General features: G+C 43.5%; 2 protein-coding genes across 2 annotated transcripts in view; one reads left to right on the top strand and one right to left on the bottom strand.

The window, feature by feature from the left end:
* Positions 1–17,069, top strand: part of LOC109398266 (zinc finger protein 236-like) — a 49,379-nt gene that overhangs the window by 18,693 nt on the left and 13,617 nt on the right. The window contains exon 5 of the mRNA XM_062847530.1: positions 6,265–6,544. Within this exon, the coding sequence (XP_062703514.1) occupies positions 6,265–6,544 (280 nt within the window). The remainder of the gene's footprint in view (positions 1–6,264; positions 6,545–17,069) is intronic.
* LOC109429814 (ribosome maturation protein SBDS) lies at positions 6,186–7,077 on the bottom strand. The gene has a single exon (XM_019705798.3). It carries the CDS (start codon positions 6,981–6,983, stop codon positions 6,225–6,227), a length of 759 nt encoding a protein of 252 aa, XP_019561343.1. The 5' UTR covers positions 6,984–7,077; the 3' UTR covers positions 6,186–6,224.

The raw sequence follows: 17,069 nt of genomic DNA, 5'->3' as shown, positions 1-17,069 counted from the left end.
GAACTCCTGGAAGGATTTTCGGGGAACTCCTGGAAGGATTTTCGGGGAACTCCTGGAAGGATTTTCGGGGAACTCCTGGAAGGATTTCCGGGGAACTCCTGGAAGGATTTCCGGGGAACTCCTGGAATGATTTCCGGGGAACTCCTGGAAGGATTTCCGGGGAACTCCTGGAAGAATTTCCGGGGAACTCCTGGAAGGATTTTCTCGGAAGTTCCTTAGAAAATCCTACAGAGGTTCCTCGGGAAATCCTCCAGGAGTTCCTTGGGAAATCCTCCAGGAGTTCCTCGGGAAATCCTCCAGGAGTTCCTCGGGCATTTTTCCAGAAGTTCCTCGGGAATTATTCTAGAAGTTCCTCAGGAATTCTTCCAGAAGTTTATCTGGAATTCTTCCAGAAGTTCATCCAGAAGGAACTTCTGGAAGAATTCCCGAAGAACTTGTGGAAGAATTTCCGAGGAACTCCTGGCCGAATTGCCGAGGAACTTCTGGAAGAATTCCCGAGGAACTACAGGAAGAATTCCCGAGGAACTTCTGGAAGAATTTCCGAGGAACTTCTGGAAGAATTCCCGAGGAACTTCTGGAAGAATTTCCGAGGAACTTCTGGAAGAATTTCCGAGGAACTTCTGGAAGAATTTCCGAGGAACTTCTGGAAGAATTTCCGAGGAACTTCTGGAAGAATTTCCGAAGAACTTCTGGAAGAATTTCCGAGGAACTTCTGGAAGAATTCCCGAGGAACTTCTGGAAGAATTCCCGAGGAACTTCTGGAAGAATTCCCGAGGAACTTCTGGAAGAATTCCCGAGGAACTTCTGGAAGAATTCCCGAGGAACTTCTGGAAGAATTCCCGAGGAACTTCTGGAAGAATTCCCGAGGAACTTCTGGAAGAATTCCCGAGGAACTTCTGGAAGAATTCCCGAGGAACTTCTGGAAGAATTCCCGAGGAACTTCTGGAAGAATTCCCGAGGAACTTCTGGAAGAATTCCCGAGGAACTTCTGCAAGAATTCCCGAGGAACTTCTGCAAGAATTCCCGAGGAACTTCTGGAAGAATTCCCGAGGAACTTCTGGAAGAATTCCCGAGGAACTTCTGGAAGAATTCCCGAGGAACTTCTGGAAGAATTCCCGAGGAACTTCTGGAAGAATTCCCGAGGAACTTCTGGAAGAATTCCCGAGGAACTTCTGGAAGAATTCCCGAGGAACTTCTGGTAGAATTCCCGAGGAACTTCTGGAAGAATTCCCGAGGAACTTCTGGAAGAATTCCCGAGGAACTTCTGGAAGAATTCCCGAGGAACTTCTGGAAGAATTCCCGAGGAACTTCTGGAAGAATTCCCGAGGAACTTCTGGAAGAATTCCCGAGGAACTTCTGGAAGAATTCCCGAGGAACTTCTGGAAGAATTCCCGAGGAACTTCTGGAAGAATTCCCGAGGAACTTCTGGAAGAATTCCCGAGGAACTTCTGGAAGAATTCCCGAGGAACTTCTGGAAGAATTCCCGAGGAACTTCTGGAAGAATTCCCGAGGAACTTCTGGAAGAATTCCCGAGGAACTTCTGGAAGAATTCCCGAGGAACTTCTGGAAGAATTCCCGAGGAACTTCTGGAAGAATTCCCGAGGAACTTCTGGAAGAATTCCCGAGGAACTTCTGGAAGAATTCCCGAGGAACTTCTGGAAGAATTCCCGAGGAACTTCTGGAAGAATTCCCGAGGAACTTCTGGAAGAATTCCCGAGGAACTTCTGGAAGAATTCCCGAGGAACTTCTGGAAGAATTCCCGAGGAACTTCTGCAAGAATTCCCGAGGAACTTCTGCAAGAATTCCCGAGGAACTTCTGCAAGAATTCCCGAGGAACTTCTGCAAGAATTCCCGAGGAACTTCTGCAAGAATTCCCGAGGAACTTCTGCAAGAATTCCCGAGGAACTTCTGGAAGAATTCCCGAGGAACTTCTGGAAGAATTCCCGAGGAACTTCTGGATGAAATTCCTGAGGTACTTCTGGATGAAATTCCTGAGGAACTCCCAGAGCAACTCCTGGAGCATTTCCCGGGGAACTCCTGGAGCATTTTCAGGGCAACTCTTGTAGGATTTCCCGAGGAAATCCTCCAGGAGTTGCCCTGGGTGTTCCTCAGAAATTTCATCCAGAAGTTCCTCGAGAATTTCTCCAGGAATTCCATGGGGACTTACTCCAGGAGTTCCTTCGGGGGATTCCTCCAGCAGTTCATCAGGAATCCATCAAGGAGTTCCTCGAGAATTCCTCCAGGAGTTCCTCCAGCAGTACTTCTGGAATTCCTTCAAGTGATTCTTGGGAGTTCCTCCAGCATTTTCTTGGGAATTCCTCCAGAGAGTCCTTGGGAATTTGTCCAGGCATTCCTCAGGAGTACATCCAAAAGTTCTTCGGGAATTCCTCAAGAAGTTCACCTGGAATTTCTACCGATGCTCCCTGGAAATTCCTCCCCGGATTTCCACTAGAAGTTCATCGGGAATACTTCCAGAAGTTCTCCAGGAATTCCTTTCGGAAACCCCTTTTGGAGTTCCAAGGGAATTCCTCAATGATCCCTCCTGGACGTCCTCAAGAATTTGTCCAGGAGTTTGTCGGAATCTTGCCAGAAGTTTCTCGGTAATTCCTGAACGAGTTCCCCGGGAGTTCCTCTAGCATTCCCGATAAAGTTTCGGAGGAATTTCTGGGAAACTTCTGGAGAATTTCCTGAAGAATTTCTGAATAAATTTCCGAAAAAGGAAGCCTCAAAGAACTCGTAGAGAAATTCCCGAGGAACTGCTAGAGGAATTCTTGAGAACTCCCGAGGAAGTCATTGAGGTATTCCCTAGGAATTCCTAGAGGAATTTTCGAAGAACTTCTGGAGGAATTCCCGAGGATTTCCTGGAGGAACTTCCGAAGAACTCCCGAAGGAGTTCCCGACGAATTCTTGGAGGAACTTACGGGGAACTTCTAGAGAAGGAACATCTGGAGATATTACCGGGTTCTTCGGTAATATCTGGAGAAATTCCCGAGGAACTGCTGGAGCAATTCTTGAGGAACTCCTGCAGGAATTGCCGAGGAACAACTGCTGTATCCCGGAGGAAATCACGGTGGAATTCCTGAGGAACTTTTGGTAGAATTTCCAGTGAACTTCTGGAGAAATTCCAGACAAAGTTCTAGAGGTATTTCCTAAAAACTCTTGTAGAAATTCCCGAGGACATCCTAGATGGATTCATAAAGAAAATCGCAAAAAAAAATCCCGAGGAACATCTGGAAGAATTCTCAAGAAACTCTCGAAAGAACTCTGGAGGAACATCTGGAAGAAACTCTCGTAGGACCCAAGAAACAAAACTAGCTTAATCACAGTTTCTTAAGCTAAAGTGTGCTTAAAAATGGTTAGTTCCACTCTTGTACAGCAAAAATGTTTGTTGAGGAATTCCCGGAAGAATTCCCGAGGAACTCCACGAAGCATTCCTGAGAAACTCCCGGAGGGATTCCCGAGGAACTCTCGGCGGAATTCCCGAGGAACTCTCGAGGGGCCCTTGGCGGAGTTTCTGTGAAACTTCTAGAAGATTTCTTGAGGAACTCCTGGAGGATTTTCCAAAAATTTCTGGACGAATTTAAGGGGAACTCTTGGATGGGAAATCCTGAAAAAATGGTCAAGGAATTCCTGGAGGAACTTTTAAAGAACTCCTGACCAACTTCCGCAGAAACTCCCGAGGAACTCTTGACGGAATCCCCGAGAAACTCTTGGTGGAATTTCCGGGCAACACATGGGGGAATTCTTGAACAACTCCTCGAGGAATTCACGATAATTCCTGAAGGAGGTCCTGAAGGGATTCCCGGGGATATCTTGGAGGAACTCTTGCAGGAATTTGCGGGGATCTTCTGGGGGGCTGGAACGCCTGGAAGAATTGCTGGAAGAATTCCCGAGGAACTTCTGGAGGGATTCTCGTGGTTGAGGTGGAGACATTTCCGAGGAACTGCTGAAGAGATTTCCGAAGAACTTCTGGACGATATCTCGAAGAACTGCAGGAGGAATTCTCGAGGTATTGCTGGATAAATTTCCGATGTACTGCTGAAGGAAGTCCCAAAGAACTTCTGGAGGAACTCACGAAGAACTACCTGAGAAATTCCTGAGGAACTCCCAAAAAATCCAGAAGGCAATCTTCGGATTAATGATGGAATAACTTTCAGAGAAATCACAGATAATTTAAAAGGAAAATCCTGAATGGATTCTACCACAAAATCTGAAGGAATTCTTGGTGATCTTCTAAAGGAATTCTCATGTCACTCCTGGAAGTATTTTGTTGGCACTGCTGGAGGTGTTCCTGAAGAACTGGTGGAGGAATGCCCCGGTAAGTCCTGGAAGTATTCCTGAGGAACCTCAGGTGGGTTTTCCGGAGAATGCTCAAAGTTAATTTGCGGCGACCTCACGGAGGGGATTTCTAAAGGAATGGTCGAGCTAATCTTGTGTGTATTCCTGGAAGAATTTCCAGGTAAATATTTGAAGAATTTCTGTGGAACTCCTCGGAGAATTCGAAGCGAAATCCCGGAGGAAAATCCATGAAAATGCGGCTTGAATTTCAGAGGAATTCCTGGGGGAATTTCCAGTAAACTGCTGGTGAGAATTTCCGGTGAAATTATGGAGAAATTTTCGATAAATTCAAATCAAAATCCTGGAGGGAGTCTCACAATGCTGGAGTGATTCTTGTGGAACTCGTGGAGAGATTCCCGTAATATTTCTGGACTATCCCTGGAGGGTTTCCCGAGGAACTTCTCCGGAAAATTTGCGAGGAAAGTCTGAAAGAATTCTCGTGGAATAGCAGGAGCGGTCTCTGAAGAACTGGAAGAATTCCCGGGGAACTCTTAGATGAACTTCCGGGCAACTATAAGGAAATTTTCCCGGGGAACTCCCGAAAGATCCCCAGGGAACACTTGCAAAAATTTCATGGGAAATATTAAATTTCCAGTTAAATCCTGAAAGATTTCACATAAAAGTGCTTATGAACTTAATGCAGCCTGCTAATGTTGTGCCGATGTTTAAAAATCCTGTAGGGATTGTCGAGGAAATCCTGAAATAAAATCCTTGTTGATCTTGTAGAGAATTGTCGGAGAAATTCCCTAAAATATCCTGGAGATTCTCTCATATACATGCCGGAGGAATTCCCGTAGCTCCTGGAGGGAATCATGTGGATAACTGCTGGAATGATTCCCGGGAAAATCCAGCTGATGCGATTGTTTCCAATCCTTCCAATCCAACCCGGTTCGGTGCTGGAACTTCTCAGCGAAACTGCACTATATGCAAAGAAACTGCTGCGATCGTTAATATCACGCATCCGGAAAAACGCCTGTGGATCCCGTGGAGCTGCTAGAGGAGTTTCTGATTGATGGATGGATTCTCGGGGAAATCTTCAAAGAACTCCAGCAGATCTGCTGCAGCGGTTGTTTCCAGCTTCAAAGTTATCCCTGGTTTTTTTCGATGCCTCCAGTGCGTTGCCACCCTGGAATTCTCGCTGTAATTAATGAAGTTTCTCAAAGGAAACTGCGGAAGGAACTCCACAAGAAACATTTTTGTTTTCACGGTTTTCACTACCGGTGGAATCCACCGAGTCCGAGTTTTTTTTTTTGCTTTTTTTCTAAAGATTTTGTTTTGGTTGCGTGCGACTTGACGTTTCACAACATAAAATATCGCCCAGCGCTATGTTGGCCGGGTTGCCAACCACAACTTTTCGGGTTTATATTACGAAACGAACTTGATATACGCTATATCACGTTCCGATCTTAATATAGGATGACAACTGATTTGTATGGTATATCAAGTAATATAGAACTTGATATAGCCTCTATATCAAGAATCGCTCTATATTACTTGATATAGAGCGCAGTGTGAACATAGACGGAAGGTTAATACTGAGGATTTCTTTCTGAAGTGACTACTAATGAAATTTTGATCCATACCGTTATGTTTTGTATTAGGTATGACCATTAACAGCTACACAACGGTGCAGTGATCGATGTCGATTAACTTCAGAAATCTGCACACATTTGGCAAGTTGCCCCATATGCACTTCAAGCTCATTGATCGCCCTCTTAGTCTTAATCGATTTCGTATAGGCCACCTCAGTGTCGATTAAAATTTTCTTATCAGTATACCATACAATGTCTAAGAAAAAAAAACAAATTATGATTTTTCCTCTAATTATTAAATATGTTTAATTCAACATCAATTCCTTAAATCAGTACAAACATAAGTTAAAACATCTACTCCAAAACCTCTTCTCCTTCTTTGATCTCCTTCAAGTTCAGCACTTCCAACACCCCGGCTCCCTTAGTATCCGTCCTGACAATCTCGTCCATCTCCCGGAAGTGTCCCGGATTGATCAAGCACGTCAACACCAGCTTGTCCCCTTCCCAGTCCTCGCCTTCCACCGGCGAACACAACTTGGTGACCTTTTCCTTCAAACGCTTCGCATCCTTCCCCGGCAGGGTCACCTTCAGCCGCATCTTGGCCCTCTCCAACGGGATTGTCTCCTGCAGCAGTTTGATCACTTCCAGCGCTTGCTGCTTGGCGTTGCGATTCGGTTTGATCGAGTAGTGGATGTCCTTCATTGATTTTTCGATAATCGACACCGGATAGGGTCGCTTCGTCTCCGGATTGACGCACCGATCGGCCACGTTCGTGGCGATTTCCTTGAACATCGATTCCAGCTGGTCGTGTCGTTCCTTCTCGGAAATCTGCAGCTCACCTTTGGCCAGAATCTCTTTGCATATCTCGGTGACGTCGTCCTTGCCAAATGCCTTCATCAGATCTTCCTTCTTGGCCACCTCACCCTTTGAGACGTTCGTGAACACCGATCCGGTTTGCAGCACTTCGTCCAGGTCCTTCTCCGCTCCGGTTCGCCACGAAACCACCTTGTTCTTGTAGCAGGCGATTTCGAACCGCTTGCCACCCTTCTTGATCCGGACCACGGCCACATTTGTGAGCCGGATTTGGTTTGTGGGAGTGAAAATTTTCGGCATCCTGAATATTCACGTTTTCACTGTGCGATTTCACCATGCACGTCGCGTCTTTAGCACGCGTTGTGTTTATTATTTTGCGATGCAATTTTTTCCGCTTTTGTTTTGATTCTGTTTCTGGCAGCTAGCTAAGCTCCGCCCACTCCACCCACGCTTCTCCAGTCCTCTTGACAGACAAGCGCTAAACAACATATCAGAATGCAGCCAAATACAGTAATCCCTCCACATAAACGGTGAGTCGATGGGTCGAGTGATGTGCGAATGTGCGATTACATCTGAACTGCTGCAACCTCGGCTGCAACCCGATCAATACGTCGGACGATGTACACATAATAAAAAAATATTTTATATCAAAACGATGTAATCGTACACAGGAATCGTGATTACATTATTTAGTAGGTACATCGGAATGAATTACATACATCGGGCGGGTTGCATTTATTTTTTGCTGTGTACCGTCTTACCCCGCTCGTTCGACACGTTTTAATACGACAGTTTTTAATTCGTACCCCGCTTATTCGACACATGTCGAATTAAAAGATGTTCAAATGTCACAGCGATGTACACTGTAAATGCAAAACAATTCGATATTGCGCTTATACTCGCACCCGCATCAGCTCCTCTTGCAGAAGTTAATTCCGGAAGTTCTGAGTTGTTGCAATTCGACACCCAAACCGCCTGTAGACCAACCGGAATGAACTGAGGATGGTAACAATCGTAGAAAGAACGAGCTTTTCATTCGCACCACCACGATATCTGTTGAAATTATGTTCCATAACAAATCCGGAAATCAAAACAAAAACAAAAATAGAGTTGCCGAATTTCAATGAGCATGGTCGTGTAGGGTGACCAGTTTGTCGAATTAAAAGTTTACCCCGTTTATTCGACAACAGTCGGTGTCGTATTAGCGGGGTAATACGGTAGTTATATTTAGTAATCGAGTTCTTTCGAATCTCACAGAGGGTTACGGCAAGATGATGGTCTTTCGTGCTTGCTGTTTAACATAGACTAGAGGAACTGTTTGGCACGGTAAAGGCTGGGTATGCTGCGCAATTCAGATCCCATTATAATCCACTAGCCTCTGCCCAGCAACTCCTATCCCTACCTCCTCGCGGTACCGGCCGGAAACTATGAGCAACCTTAGGGAAGATCGGGTAACCAACCCCGGTGGGAACTTTGGTCATAAGCTGACAGGGTAGGGGGGGGGGTTTGCTTCGGCAAACCTGAGCGACTGTTCTCCAGGAGGAGCGGCTCACAACAGCGTCTGATCCTCATGTTAGGGGCGGCTGATCTACGTCCGAGTGCCAGAGAAGGACTCTAAGCTCAACTGTGCACTATGGTCCTTCGGAAGGGGGTTGGTGTCAGGCCCTACGAGCCAGCAGTAAAAAAACTATTGTAACGGAAAATCAGCAACAGAATAATACGAACCGAGACCAACGGCAACGACCCCAGCGAACAAAAAGGACTTGCGATTGGAAACTCGGTACGTGGAACTGCCGATCTCTCAACTTCATTGGGAGCACCCGCATACTCGCCCATCTACTGAAGGACCGCGGGTTCGGCATCGTAGCGCTGCAGGAGGTGTGTTGGACAGGATCCATGGTGCGAACGTTTAGCGGTTATCATACCATCTATCAGAGCTGCGACAACACACGCGAGCAGGGAACAGCTTTCATCGTGATGGGTGATATGCAGAGGCGCGTGATCGGTTGGTGGCCAGGGGGATGACGAAGGGCCCGAATCATCTACCCAGCATTCAATTCAACATGGCGTCCAATGTTTTTGTTTTGATTGCTTAATTCATGGAAAACATGCGCTGGAAACATCGACACTGCTTCGCTGCTACATATAATATCGTGCAAAGTGATAAGGAAAGAGAAACAATCATCAAAAACAACAATTTCGTTTGAAATGTGTAATTTCTGAAATAAGCACTAGCAACACACGAGCCACACACCCGAAAATCAGGAGCAAGTTAGGGTAAACCGACCAGAAAGTGGGTACCAAAACGCGCCGTACCAAAAATGATGTTGGGTGGAGCGGCGATGTACCGAGTTTGACAGCCGTGTCACCAGCGGCGTCATGGTCACGATTTTTTCCGCAGTCAAGTTCGCAGATTGTGAACAATCCTCGGTACTCACTTTACGTAATTTATGTTTAGTCCCTTACTGTCAGAGCTGTCAGATCAGTGTAACACGCTAAATAAAATTTACCCAAAAGGCAATTTACACGGAAAAAAATACACGGTTATGAATATTTATTGGGTACCGGACTGGTCACCGAAAATTTGATCGTTTTCTTTGGTACATCGAGGTCTTGAAATTAGTCTATGGTGTCACCCCACTGTTGGTGGCCGATCGACGGAAGAAAGTGCAGGTTGAGGATCAAAGGTCGATTCTTCAACTTCAGCATAATAAACGTGCACAGCCCACACTCCGGAACCACTGATGATGACAAGGACGCATTTTACGCGCAGCTCGAACGTGAGTACGATCGCTGCTTAAGCCACGACGTGAAGATCATCATAGGAGATTTAAACGCTCAGGTGGGCCAGGAGGAGGAATTCAGACCGACGATTGGTAAGTTCAGCGCCCACCAGCAGACGAACGAAAACGGCCTACGACTCATTGATTTCGCCGCCTCCAAAAATATGGCCATACGTAGCACCTTTTTCCAACACAGCCTTATCGTTACACCTGGAGATCACTACAGCAGACAGAATTTCAAATTGACCACGTTCTGATTGACGGACGACACTTCTCCGACATTATCGACGTCAGGACCTATCGTGGCCATCTTGGCGCCAACATCGACTCCGACCACTATCTGGTGATGGTCAAACTGCGCCCAAAACTCTCCGTCATCAACAATGTACGGTACCGGCGACCGCCACGGTACAATCTAGAGCGACTGAAACAACCGGATGTCGCCTCAGCATACGCGCAGAATCTCGAGGCCGCGTTGCCAGACGAGGGCGAGCTCGATGAGGCCCCTCTAGAGGACTGCTGGAGTACAGTGAAAGCAGCCATCAACGACGCAGCCGAGAGCACCATCGGGTACGTGGAACGTAATCGACGGAACGAATGGTTCGACGAAGAGTGCAGAACGGTTTTGGAGGAGAAGAACGCAGCGAGGGTGGTAATGCTGCAGCAAGGGACTCGACAGAACGTGGAACGTTATAAACAGAAGCGGAAACAGCAGACTCACCTCTTTCGGGAGAAAAAGCGCCGCCTGGAAGAAGCGGAGGATGAAGAAACGGAACTGCTGTGCCGTTCCCAAGAAGCACGGAAGTTCTATCAGAAGCTCAACGCATCCCGCAACGGCCTCGTGCCGCGAGCCGAAATATGCAGGGATAAAGACGGAGGCCTCTTGACGGACGGACGTGAGGTGATCGAAAGGTGGAAGCAGCAATTCGATCAGCACCTGAACGGCGTGGAGAACGTGGACACGGGAGCCCACGGCAACGGAGGAAACGACGACGCCAATGCAGCGGAGGACCGAAATGAACCAACTCCCACGCTGAGGGAAGTTAAGGATGCCATTCATCAGCTCAACCCGGATAAAAATTAACCATAGGGTGTATGGTGAAAACCATTCCTGCACCATACAGTGTACCAGCTACAATAAAGTGTATTGTAATGAAATGGTTCGCTATACTATACATTTACATTGGATTTTTATGTAACAATATATTATACTGTTTTTCTTACGTTTGAACCATTCACTTTTCCGAAACATTATTTTTCCGTGAATTTTTAATTATTTCTGGTGTTCGATTTGAATAGATCGTATGTTTGCTGGATTCCTATGCAGATTCGACCTATTCAAATCGAACACCAGATTTATTCAGTTTAAGATTTTTTCCGTGCTTTGTTTTGTTGATGTTTGTGACTTTATTGATGCAAAGGAAAGAAAAAAAAAGTGAATAAGTTGAAACATCAATTTAACCTTTCGGAATCGATTTTTTTCGCCGCTGTTGACGCAACCTCGCTGGTGTCGAACGCGTTTGTTATGCTCGGTTTCATCGCCGGGGTCATATATGACCCCTCCGGCTCCAAAGGGTTAATGTCAATAACATGTTTAAATCAGTGGTAAACCAGATGTCCTAAGAACTGCAGGTCCAATCAGGGGTCCAAGAGATATGGCGGGCTCGAGGGCGGGCTTGGTGTGTAGAGTGCGATGAGAGAAATACGAATGCAATGTAGGCCAACCCGGAAAGATGCAGGTCAGATTACCGTAAGTCAGTAGATGAGTTCAACACTTCAACACTATTCTTTCTGTATTTGCATTTAGGGGAGTTTTCTCCTCTTCTCTCATGTGAACTTGCCTTCGACCACAATCGAATCAAATGCGGTTGACAAACTTTATCTTTGACGTAGAGCCATCTTTAACATATGGACTGGACTGAACAATGAAATGACTTTTAATATAGGTTCATCTGCGGGTTCGCTTTTTAACCTAACTTATATTTGAATCGAACTTGACAGTTATCTCATGAGTTGTTATGTATTTCAAACTTTAGTCAAACTGGTGCCTCAATATTGCAATAACGGTTAAGCACGCTGTAATGATACTTATGTACCTCGTCACCCACTTCATGCAACTACATTAGTGGTCTAATAACACTTAGCGCGCTCGGCATAGTTCCATCATGCCGCTCAAAGTGTTGCCACAAATAATGCTCAGTTTGCGAAACCCGGTTATCTGGCTGGTGGGAAATGGGAGCCTAAGCTTCAACTGTTAATGCAATCAGAGACTACTCAGACTTAGACGTGGGCGATCCTATATATGAAGGATTATCCAAAACGCTCTGGGAATTCCCAAAGCGCATTCTAATAAATCTAATAAGCCTAAGATGCCATTAACAGGAGGAAAATGGCAAGATAATATAACAATATATGGTTTATGTAATGTAAAACAATTCAACATAACAAAAGAGAACCATTCCAAAACCATTTGATTAAATGTATAACCAGTAGTGAAATTACAATTAAAAACAATTTATTTACGGTACATTTTATTGTTTGAAACCATTCATGTACCATACAGTGTACGGTATATTTAAACCCACGTATCAGTATTTTGAACAATTCATTAACAATAAAATGTATGGTTTTGCAAAAAAATATATATGGAGAAAAATATTTTTTTATATTGTTACGATACTTAACAACCTGTATAATATATTGTAAAAATCTTATTTACAATTCACGGTATGGTATCCAACATTACATCTTATTGTTTTTGTATTTTTATTTTTACAGTGGTGTCTATTGTAAAAATATGGTTCTAAATAGTACTGTTACAATATAACGTTCGGTTTTTCTACTGTATTTTTTATTCGGGAAAACCAATAAAGCAGCTGGTAAGGATGGTATCGCAGCTGAATTCATCAAGATGGGCCCAGAAAAGTTGGCCACCTGTAGAACTATCCAGTTCATTCGAATCTCGCCGGGGGCTGAGACAAAGTAACGGACTCTCATGCCTACTCTTCAACATCGCTCTGGAAGGTGTGATGCGACGAGCCGGGCTCAACAGCCGGGGAACGATTTTTACAAAATCCGGTCAATTTGTGTGCTTTGCGGACGACATGGACATTATTGCCAAAACATTTGGAACGGTGGCAGAGCTGTACACCCGCCTGAAACTCGAAACGCGGTGGTGAATGCCTCAAAAACAAAGTACATGCTGGTAGGCGGAACCGAACACGACCGGATCCGTCTGGGTAGTAATGTTACGATAGACGGGGATACTTTCGAGGTGGTGGAGGAATTCATCTACCTCGGATCCTTACTAACGGCTGACAACAACGTGAGCCGTGAAATCCGGAGGCGCATCATCAGCGGAAGTCGGGCCTACTACGGGCTCCAGAAGAAACTGCGGTCGAAAAATGATTCACCCACGCACCAAATGCACCATGTACAAAACGCTAATAAGACCGGTGCTCCTCTACGGGCACGAGACTTGGACTATGCTCGAGGAGGACCTGCAAGCACTCGGAGTTTCCGAGCGACGCGTGCTAATGACGATCTTCGGCGGTGTGCAGGAGAACGGTGTGTGGCGAAGAAGGATGAACCACGAGCTCGCTGCACTTTACGGCGAACCCAGCATCCAGAAGGTGGGCAGGGCATGTTGCAAGAATGCCGGACAACAACCCTGCAAAGCTGGTGTTTGCAACTGATCCGGTTGGCACAAGAAGGCGTGGAGCGCAGAGAGCACGATGGATGGACCAGGTGGAGCGTGACCTGGCGAGCATTGGACGCGACCGAGGATGGAGAGCGGCAGCCACAAACCGAGTATTGTGGCGCACTATTGTTGATTATGTCTTGTCTTAAATGTGATGTTGAACAAATAAATGTATGTAGAGGAACTGGATGAATATACAGTAGACGTTCGCTCGGTGCAAACGGTTTAACTGCAATGCTTTTTAACTGCAAGTCCGCTAAGTGCAACAATTTTGCAGTTATCGCACCGCTATCTGTCAAAAACGAAACGTCAACAGAGTTGCGATGTTTTTCAGATGCACTACAGCTGCATTGCGATGTTTTCGAGTGCGTTCTGGCTGCGTCCAACAGCAATTGACAACTGTTTGACGGCTGTCAGTCGTTGCAGTTAGCGAATTTCATTCGATAACTGAAACGTAAACATGTTGCACTTATCGAACGTCTACTGTAGATGAATTAAACCAAAGAAAAAAGTAGATCGTTGTAGTGAATATGGCGATAATAATAAATTGAATAATATGCTGCATTGGAAAATGGTAAATATTCGGTGTACAGCAAGATAGAAAAGTAAATCGACTGCTTTCAGTGTAAAGTATTTGTATATTTATGTGCCCGGCAGAAAAGAATATTATTGATTGGAACATGTTGAGCGTGTTTATGGCAGTACTAGAATGACTGTGACAAGCATTGATGATTATGATGATTAGGCTGTATGCGTGCGCTTGCTTTGTTATTGATGGCCGCGTGATTCATCATGAGGAAGATGAATGAAAGAGGAATAAACGATAGAGGCCAGAAAAGAAAAGGCGATGGTTAACTGTTGGGAAGCTGAGGCTGGGAGTGTGTATGCATGTTTGGAATGAAGAGAGACAGAGTATGAAAAACGATGAACAGCATAAAGAGGTTGGTTGGCTTTGTGTGTGAGAGAAAAGCGGAGACAGATTTGGGAACGGGTGTGAGATTTCTGATTCATTCTGTTGGCGATTTTCCTGGCGAACGGACGCGTGTTGTTTTTCAAGGTTTTCTTTCAAAATTTGTAAACGGACGCGTGTTGTGATCCAAAGTGTTATTTCGGGGTTCGTAAATCAGTAGGTATACTACATGGCGCGGCTCGGTAGTGAATCATTTGAACATTGGATTATCGCGGGAAGTTTCAGAAAAGTGTTTTCTCGATAGCAATGGTACAAGTTCCATACTATCAATAGGTGATAGCGACATTGAAATGAGAATAGGAACGATCAATTTTGAAGAAGCAAATATGGCTGGCAGAACGTGTGGGTATCTGCTGCAAAAGATTAAAATTAATAATGAAAATTGAGTTAAAGGCAGGACGAGTGGGTACCTCGCCTAAAAGCGCAGAACGAGTGGGTATCTGCCGCTAAAAATAAATATAAAAAAAATAAGGCAGGACGTGTGGGTACCTAGCCAAAAAAACATGCAGAACGAGTGGGTATCTGCAGCTGTAAGAAAACATTAAAAAAAAAAGAAAGGCAGGACGAGTGGGTACCTCGCCTTAAAGCGCAGAACGAGTGGGTATCTGTCGCTAAATTCTATATGAAAAGAAAACAAAACAAGACAGGACGCGTGGATACCTAGCCATAACACGTGCAGAACGAGTGGCTATCTGCAACTATAATACAATGCATGGAAAAAAAAATGGTGAACTAGTTGGAAAATGGGTTTAGTAATTTAGCTGTAAACGCTGTAAACTGTAAACACACAGATAATTGGACGCTGATCACATCCATTATTGTGTGTAAAAAAATCATAGAATAAAAGATTTAAAAGACAGCAATGATACTTATGAAACAAATAGTACAAAATATAAAATTGAATTTCACTGGACTGGATTTGCTTATGGATTGAACTTGCACTGAATGTGGATCAATATTAAGATTGGATATATATTTGGCTTGGATTGCATTTGGATTGGATAAGAATTGGATTTTGAATTGAAGTTTGGAATTTGGATAGGATTTTGATTGCATTTGGATTGAATTTGTACTTGATTTAGATTGGATTTGGATTGAATTTGGATTGATTTTGGAATATATTTGGATTGGTGTTGGAATGGATTGGATTTGGATTGAATTTGGATTGGATTTGGATGAATTGTATAGGATTTCAATTGAGTTGGATTTGGATTGGATTTAGGTTTGGATTCAGATTTGAATTATGATTGCATTGGGATTGGAGGTGAATTGGATTTGAGATTGGATTGGATTTGGACTGGATTGAATTGGGATTGGATTTGGATTGGATTGGGATTAGATTAGAATTTGATAACATTTGGATTGGGATTGGATTTCAATTAAATTGAAGTTGGGTTTGGATAAAGATTTGGATTTGGATTAGATTTGGATTGAATTTGAGTTCAATTTGAATTGAATTTGGATTTGATTTGAATTGGATTTGGATTGAATTTATACTGGATTTAGAACGGATTTGAATTGGATATAGTTTAGATTTGGATCTGGATTTAATTTGGATTTGATTTGGATTGATTTTTGATTGGATTTGGATTGGGTTTGAATCGGATTGAATTTGGATGAATTGTATTGGATTTGGATTGAATTTGAAATGAATTTGGATTTGATTTGAATTGAATTTGGATTGAATTTGTACTGGATTTGGATTTGTTTTGGATATAGATTAGATTTGGATCTAAATTTGGTTCGGATTGGATTTGGATTGAATTTGTTCTGAATTTAGATTGAATTTGGATTGGATATAGATTAGATTTGGATCTGAATTTGATTTGGATTGGTTTTGAATTGCATTCGGATTGGATTTGGACTGGATTGTATTTGGATGAATTGAATTGGATTTTGATTATACTGGAATTACATTTGTACTGGATTTGGATTGGATATATACAAGATTTGGATCTGGATTTGATTTGGTTTGGATTTGGATTGAATTTTGATTGAATTTGCATTGGATTTGGATTGGGTTTTAATTGGATTGAATTGTATTTGGATTGAATTTGGATGAATTTGGGTTTTCGATTGAATTGGATTTGGATTGCATTGGATCTGGATTGGAATTGAATTGGATTTGGATTGGATTTGGATTGAATTGTATAGGATTTCAATTGAGTTGGATTTGGATTGGATTTAGGTTTGGATTCAGATTTAAATTATGATTGCATTTGGACTGGAGGTAATTGGATTTGAGATTGGATTGGATTTGGACTGGATTGGATTGAATTGGGATTGGATTTGGATTAGATTAGAATTAGATTACATTTGGTTTTAGATTGAATCTGGATTGGATTTCAATTAAATTGAAGTTGGGTTTGGATAAAGATTTATTTTGGATTGGATTTGGATTGGATTTGGATTGAATTTGGATTGGATTTGGATTGGATTTGGATTGGAATTGGATTGGATTTGGATTGGATTTGGATTGGATTTGGATTGGATTTGGATTGGATTTGGATTGGATTTGGATTGGATTTGGATTGGATTTGGATTGGATTTGGATTGGATTTGGATTGGATTTGGATTGGATTTGGATTGATTTGGATTAGATTTGGATTTGGATTGGATTTGGATTGGATTTGGATTGGATTTGGATTGGATTTGGATTTGGATTGGATTTGGATTGGATTTGGATTGGATTTGGATTGGATTTGGATTGGATTTGGATTGGATTTGGATTGGATTTGGATTGGATTTGGATTGGATTTGGATTGGATTTGGATTGGATTTGGATTGGATTTGGATTGGATTTGGATTTGGATTTGGATTGGATTTGGATTGGATTTGGATTGGATTTGGATTGGATTTGGATTGGATTTGGATTGGATTTGGATTGGATTTGGATTGGATTTGGATTGAATTTGGATTGGATTTGGATTGGA

This window comes from Aedes albopictus, chromosome 2 (genome assembly GCF_035046485.1).
Source record: "Aedes albopictus strain Foshan chromosome 2, AalbF5, whole genome shotgun sequence".
Taxonomy (NCBI): Eukaryota; Metazoa; Arthropoda; class Insecta; order Diptera; family Culicidae; genus Aedes; species Aedes albopictus.
The sequence above is the reverse complement of the archived record's forward strand: the minus strand, read 5'-3'. Positions and strand labels throughout refer to the sequence as shown.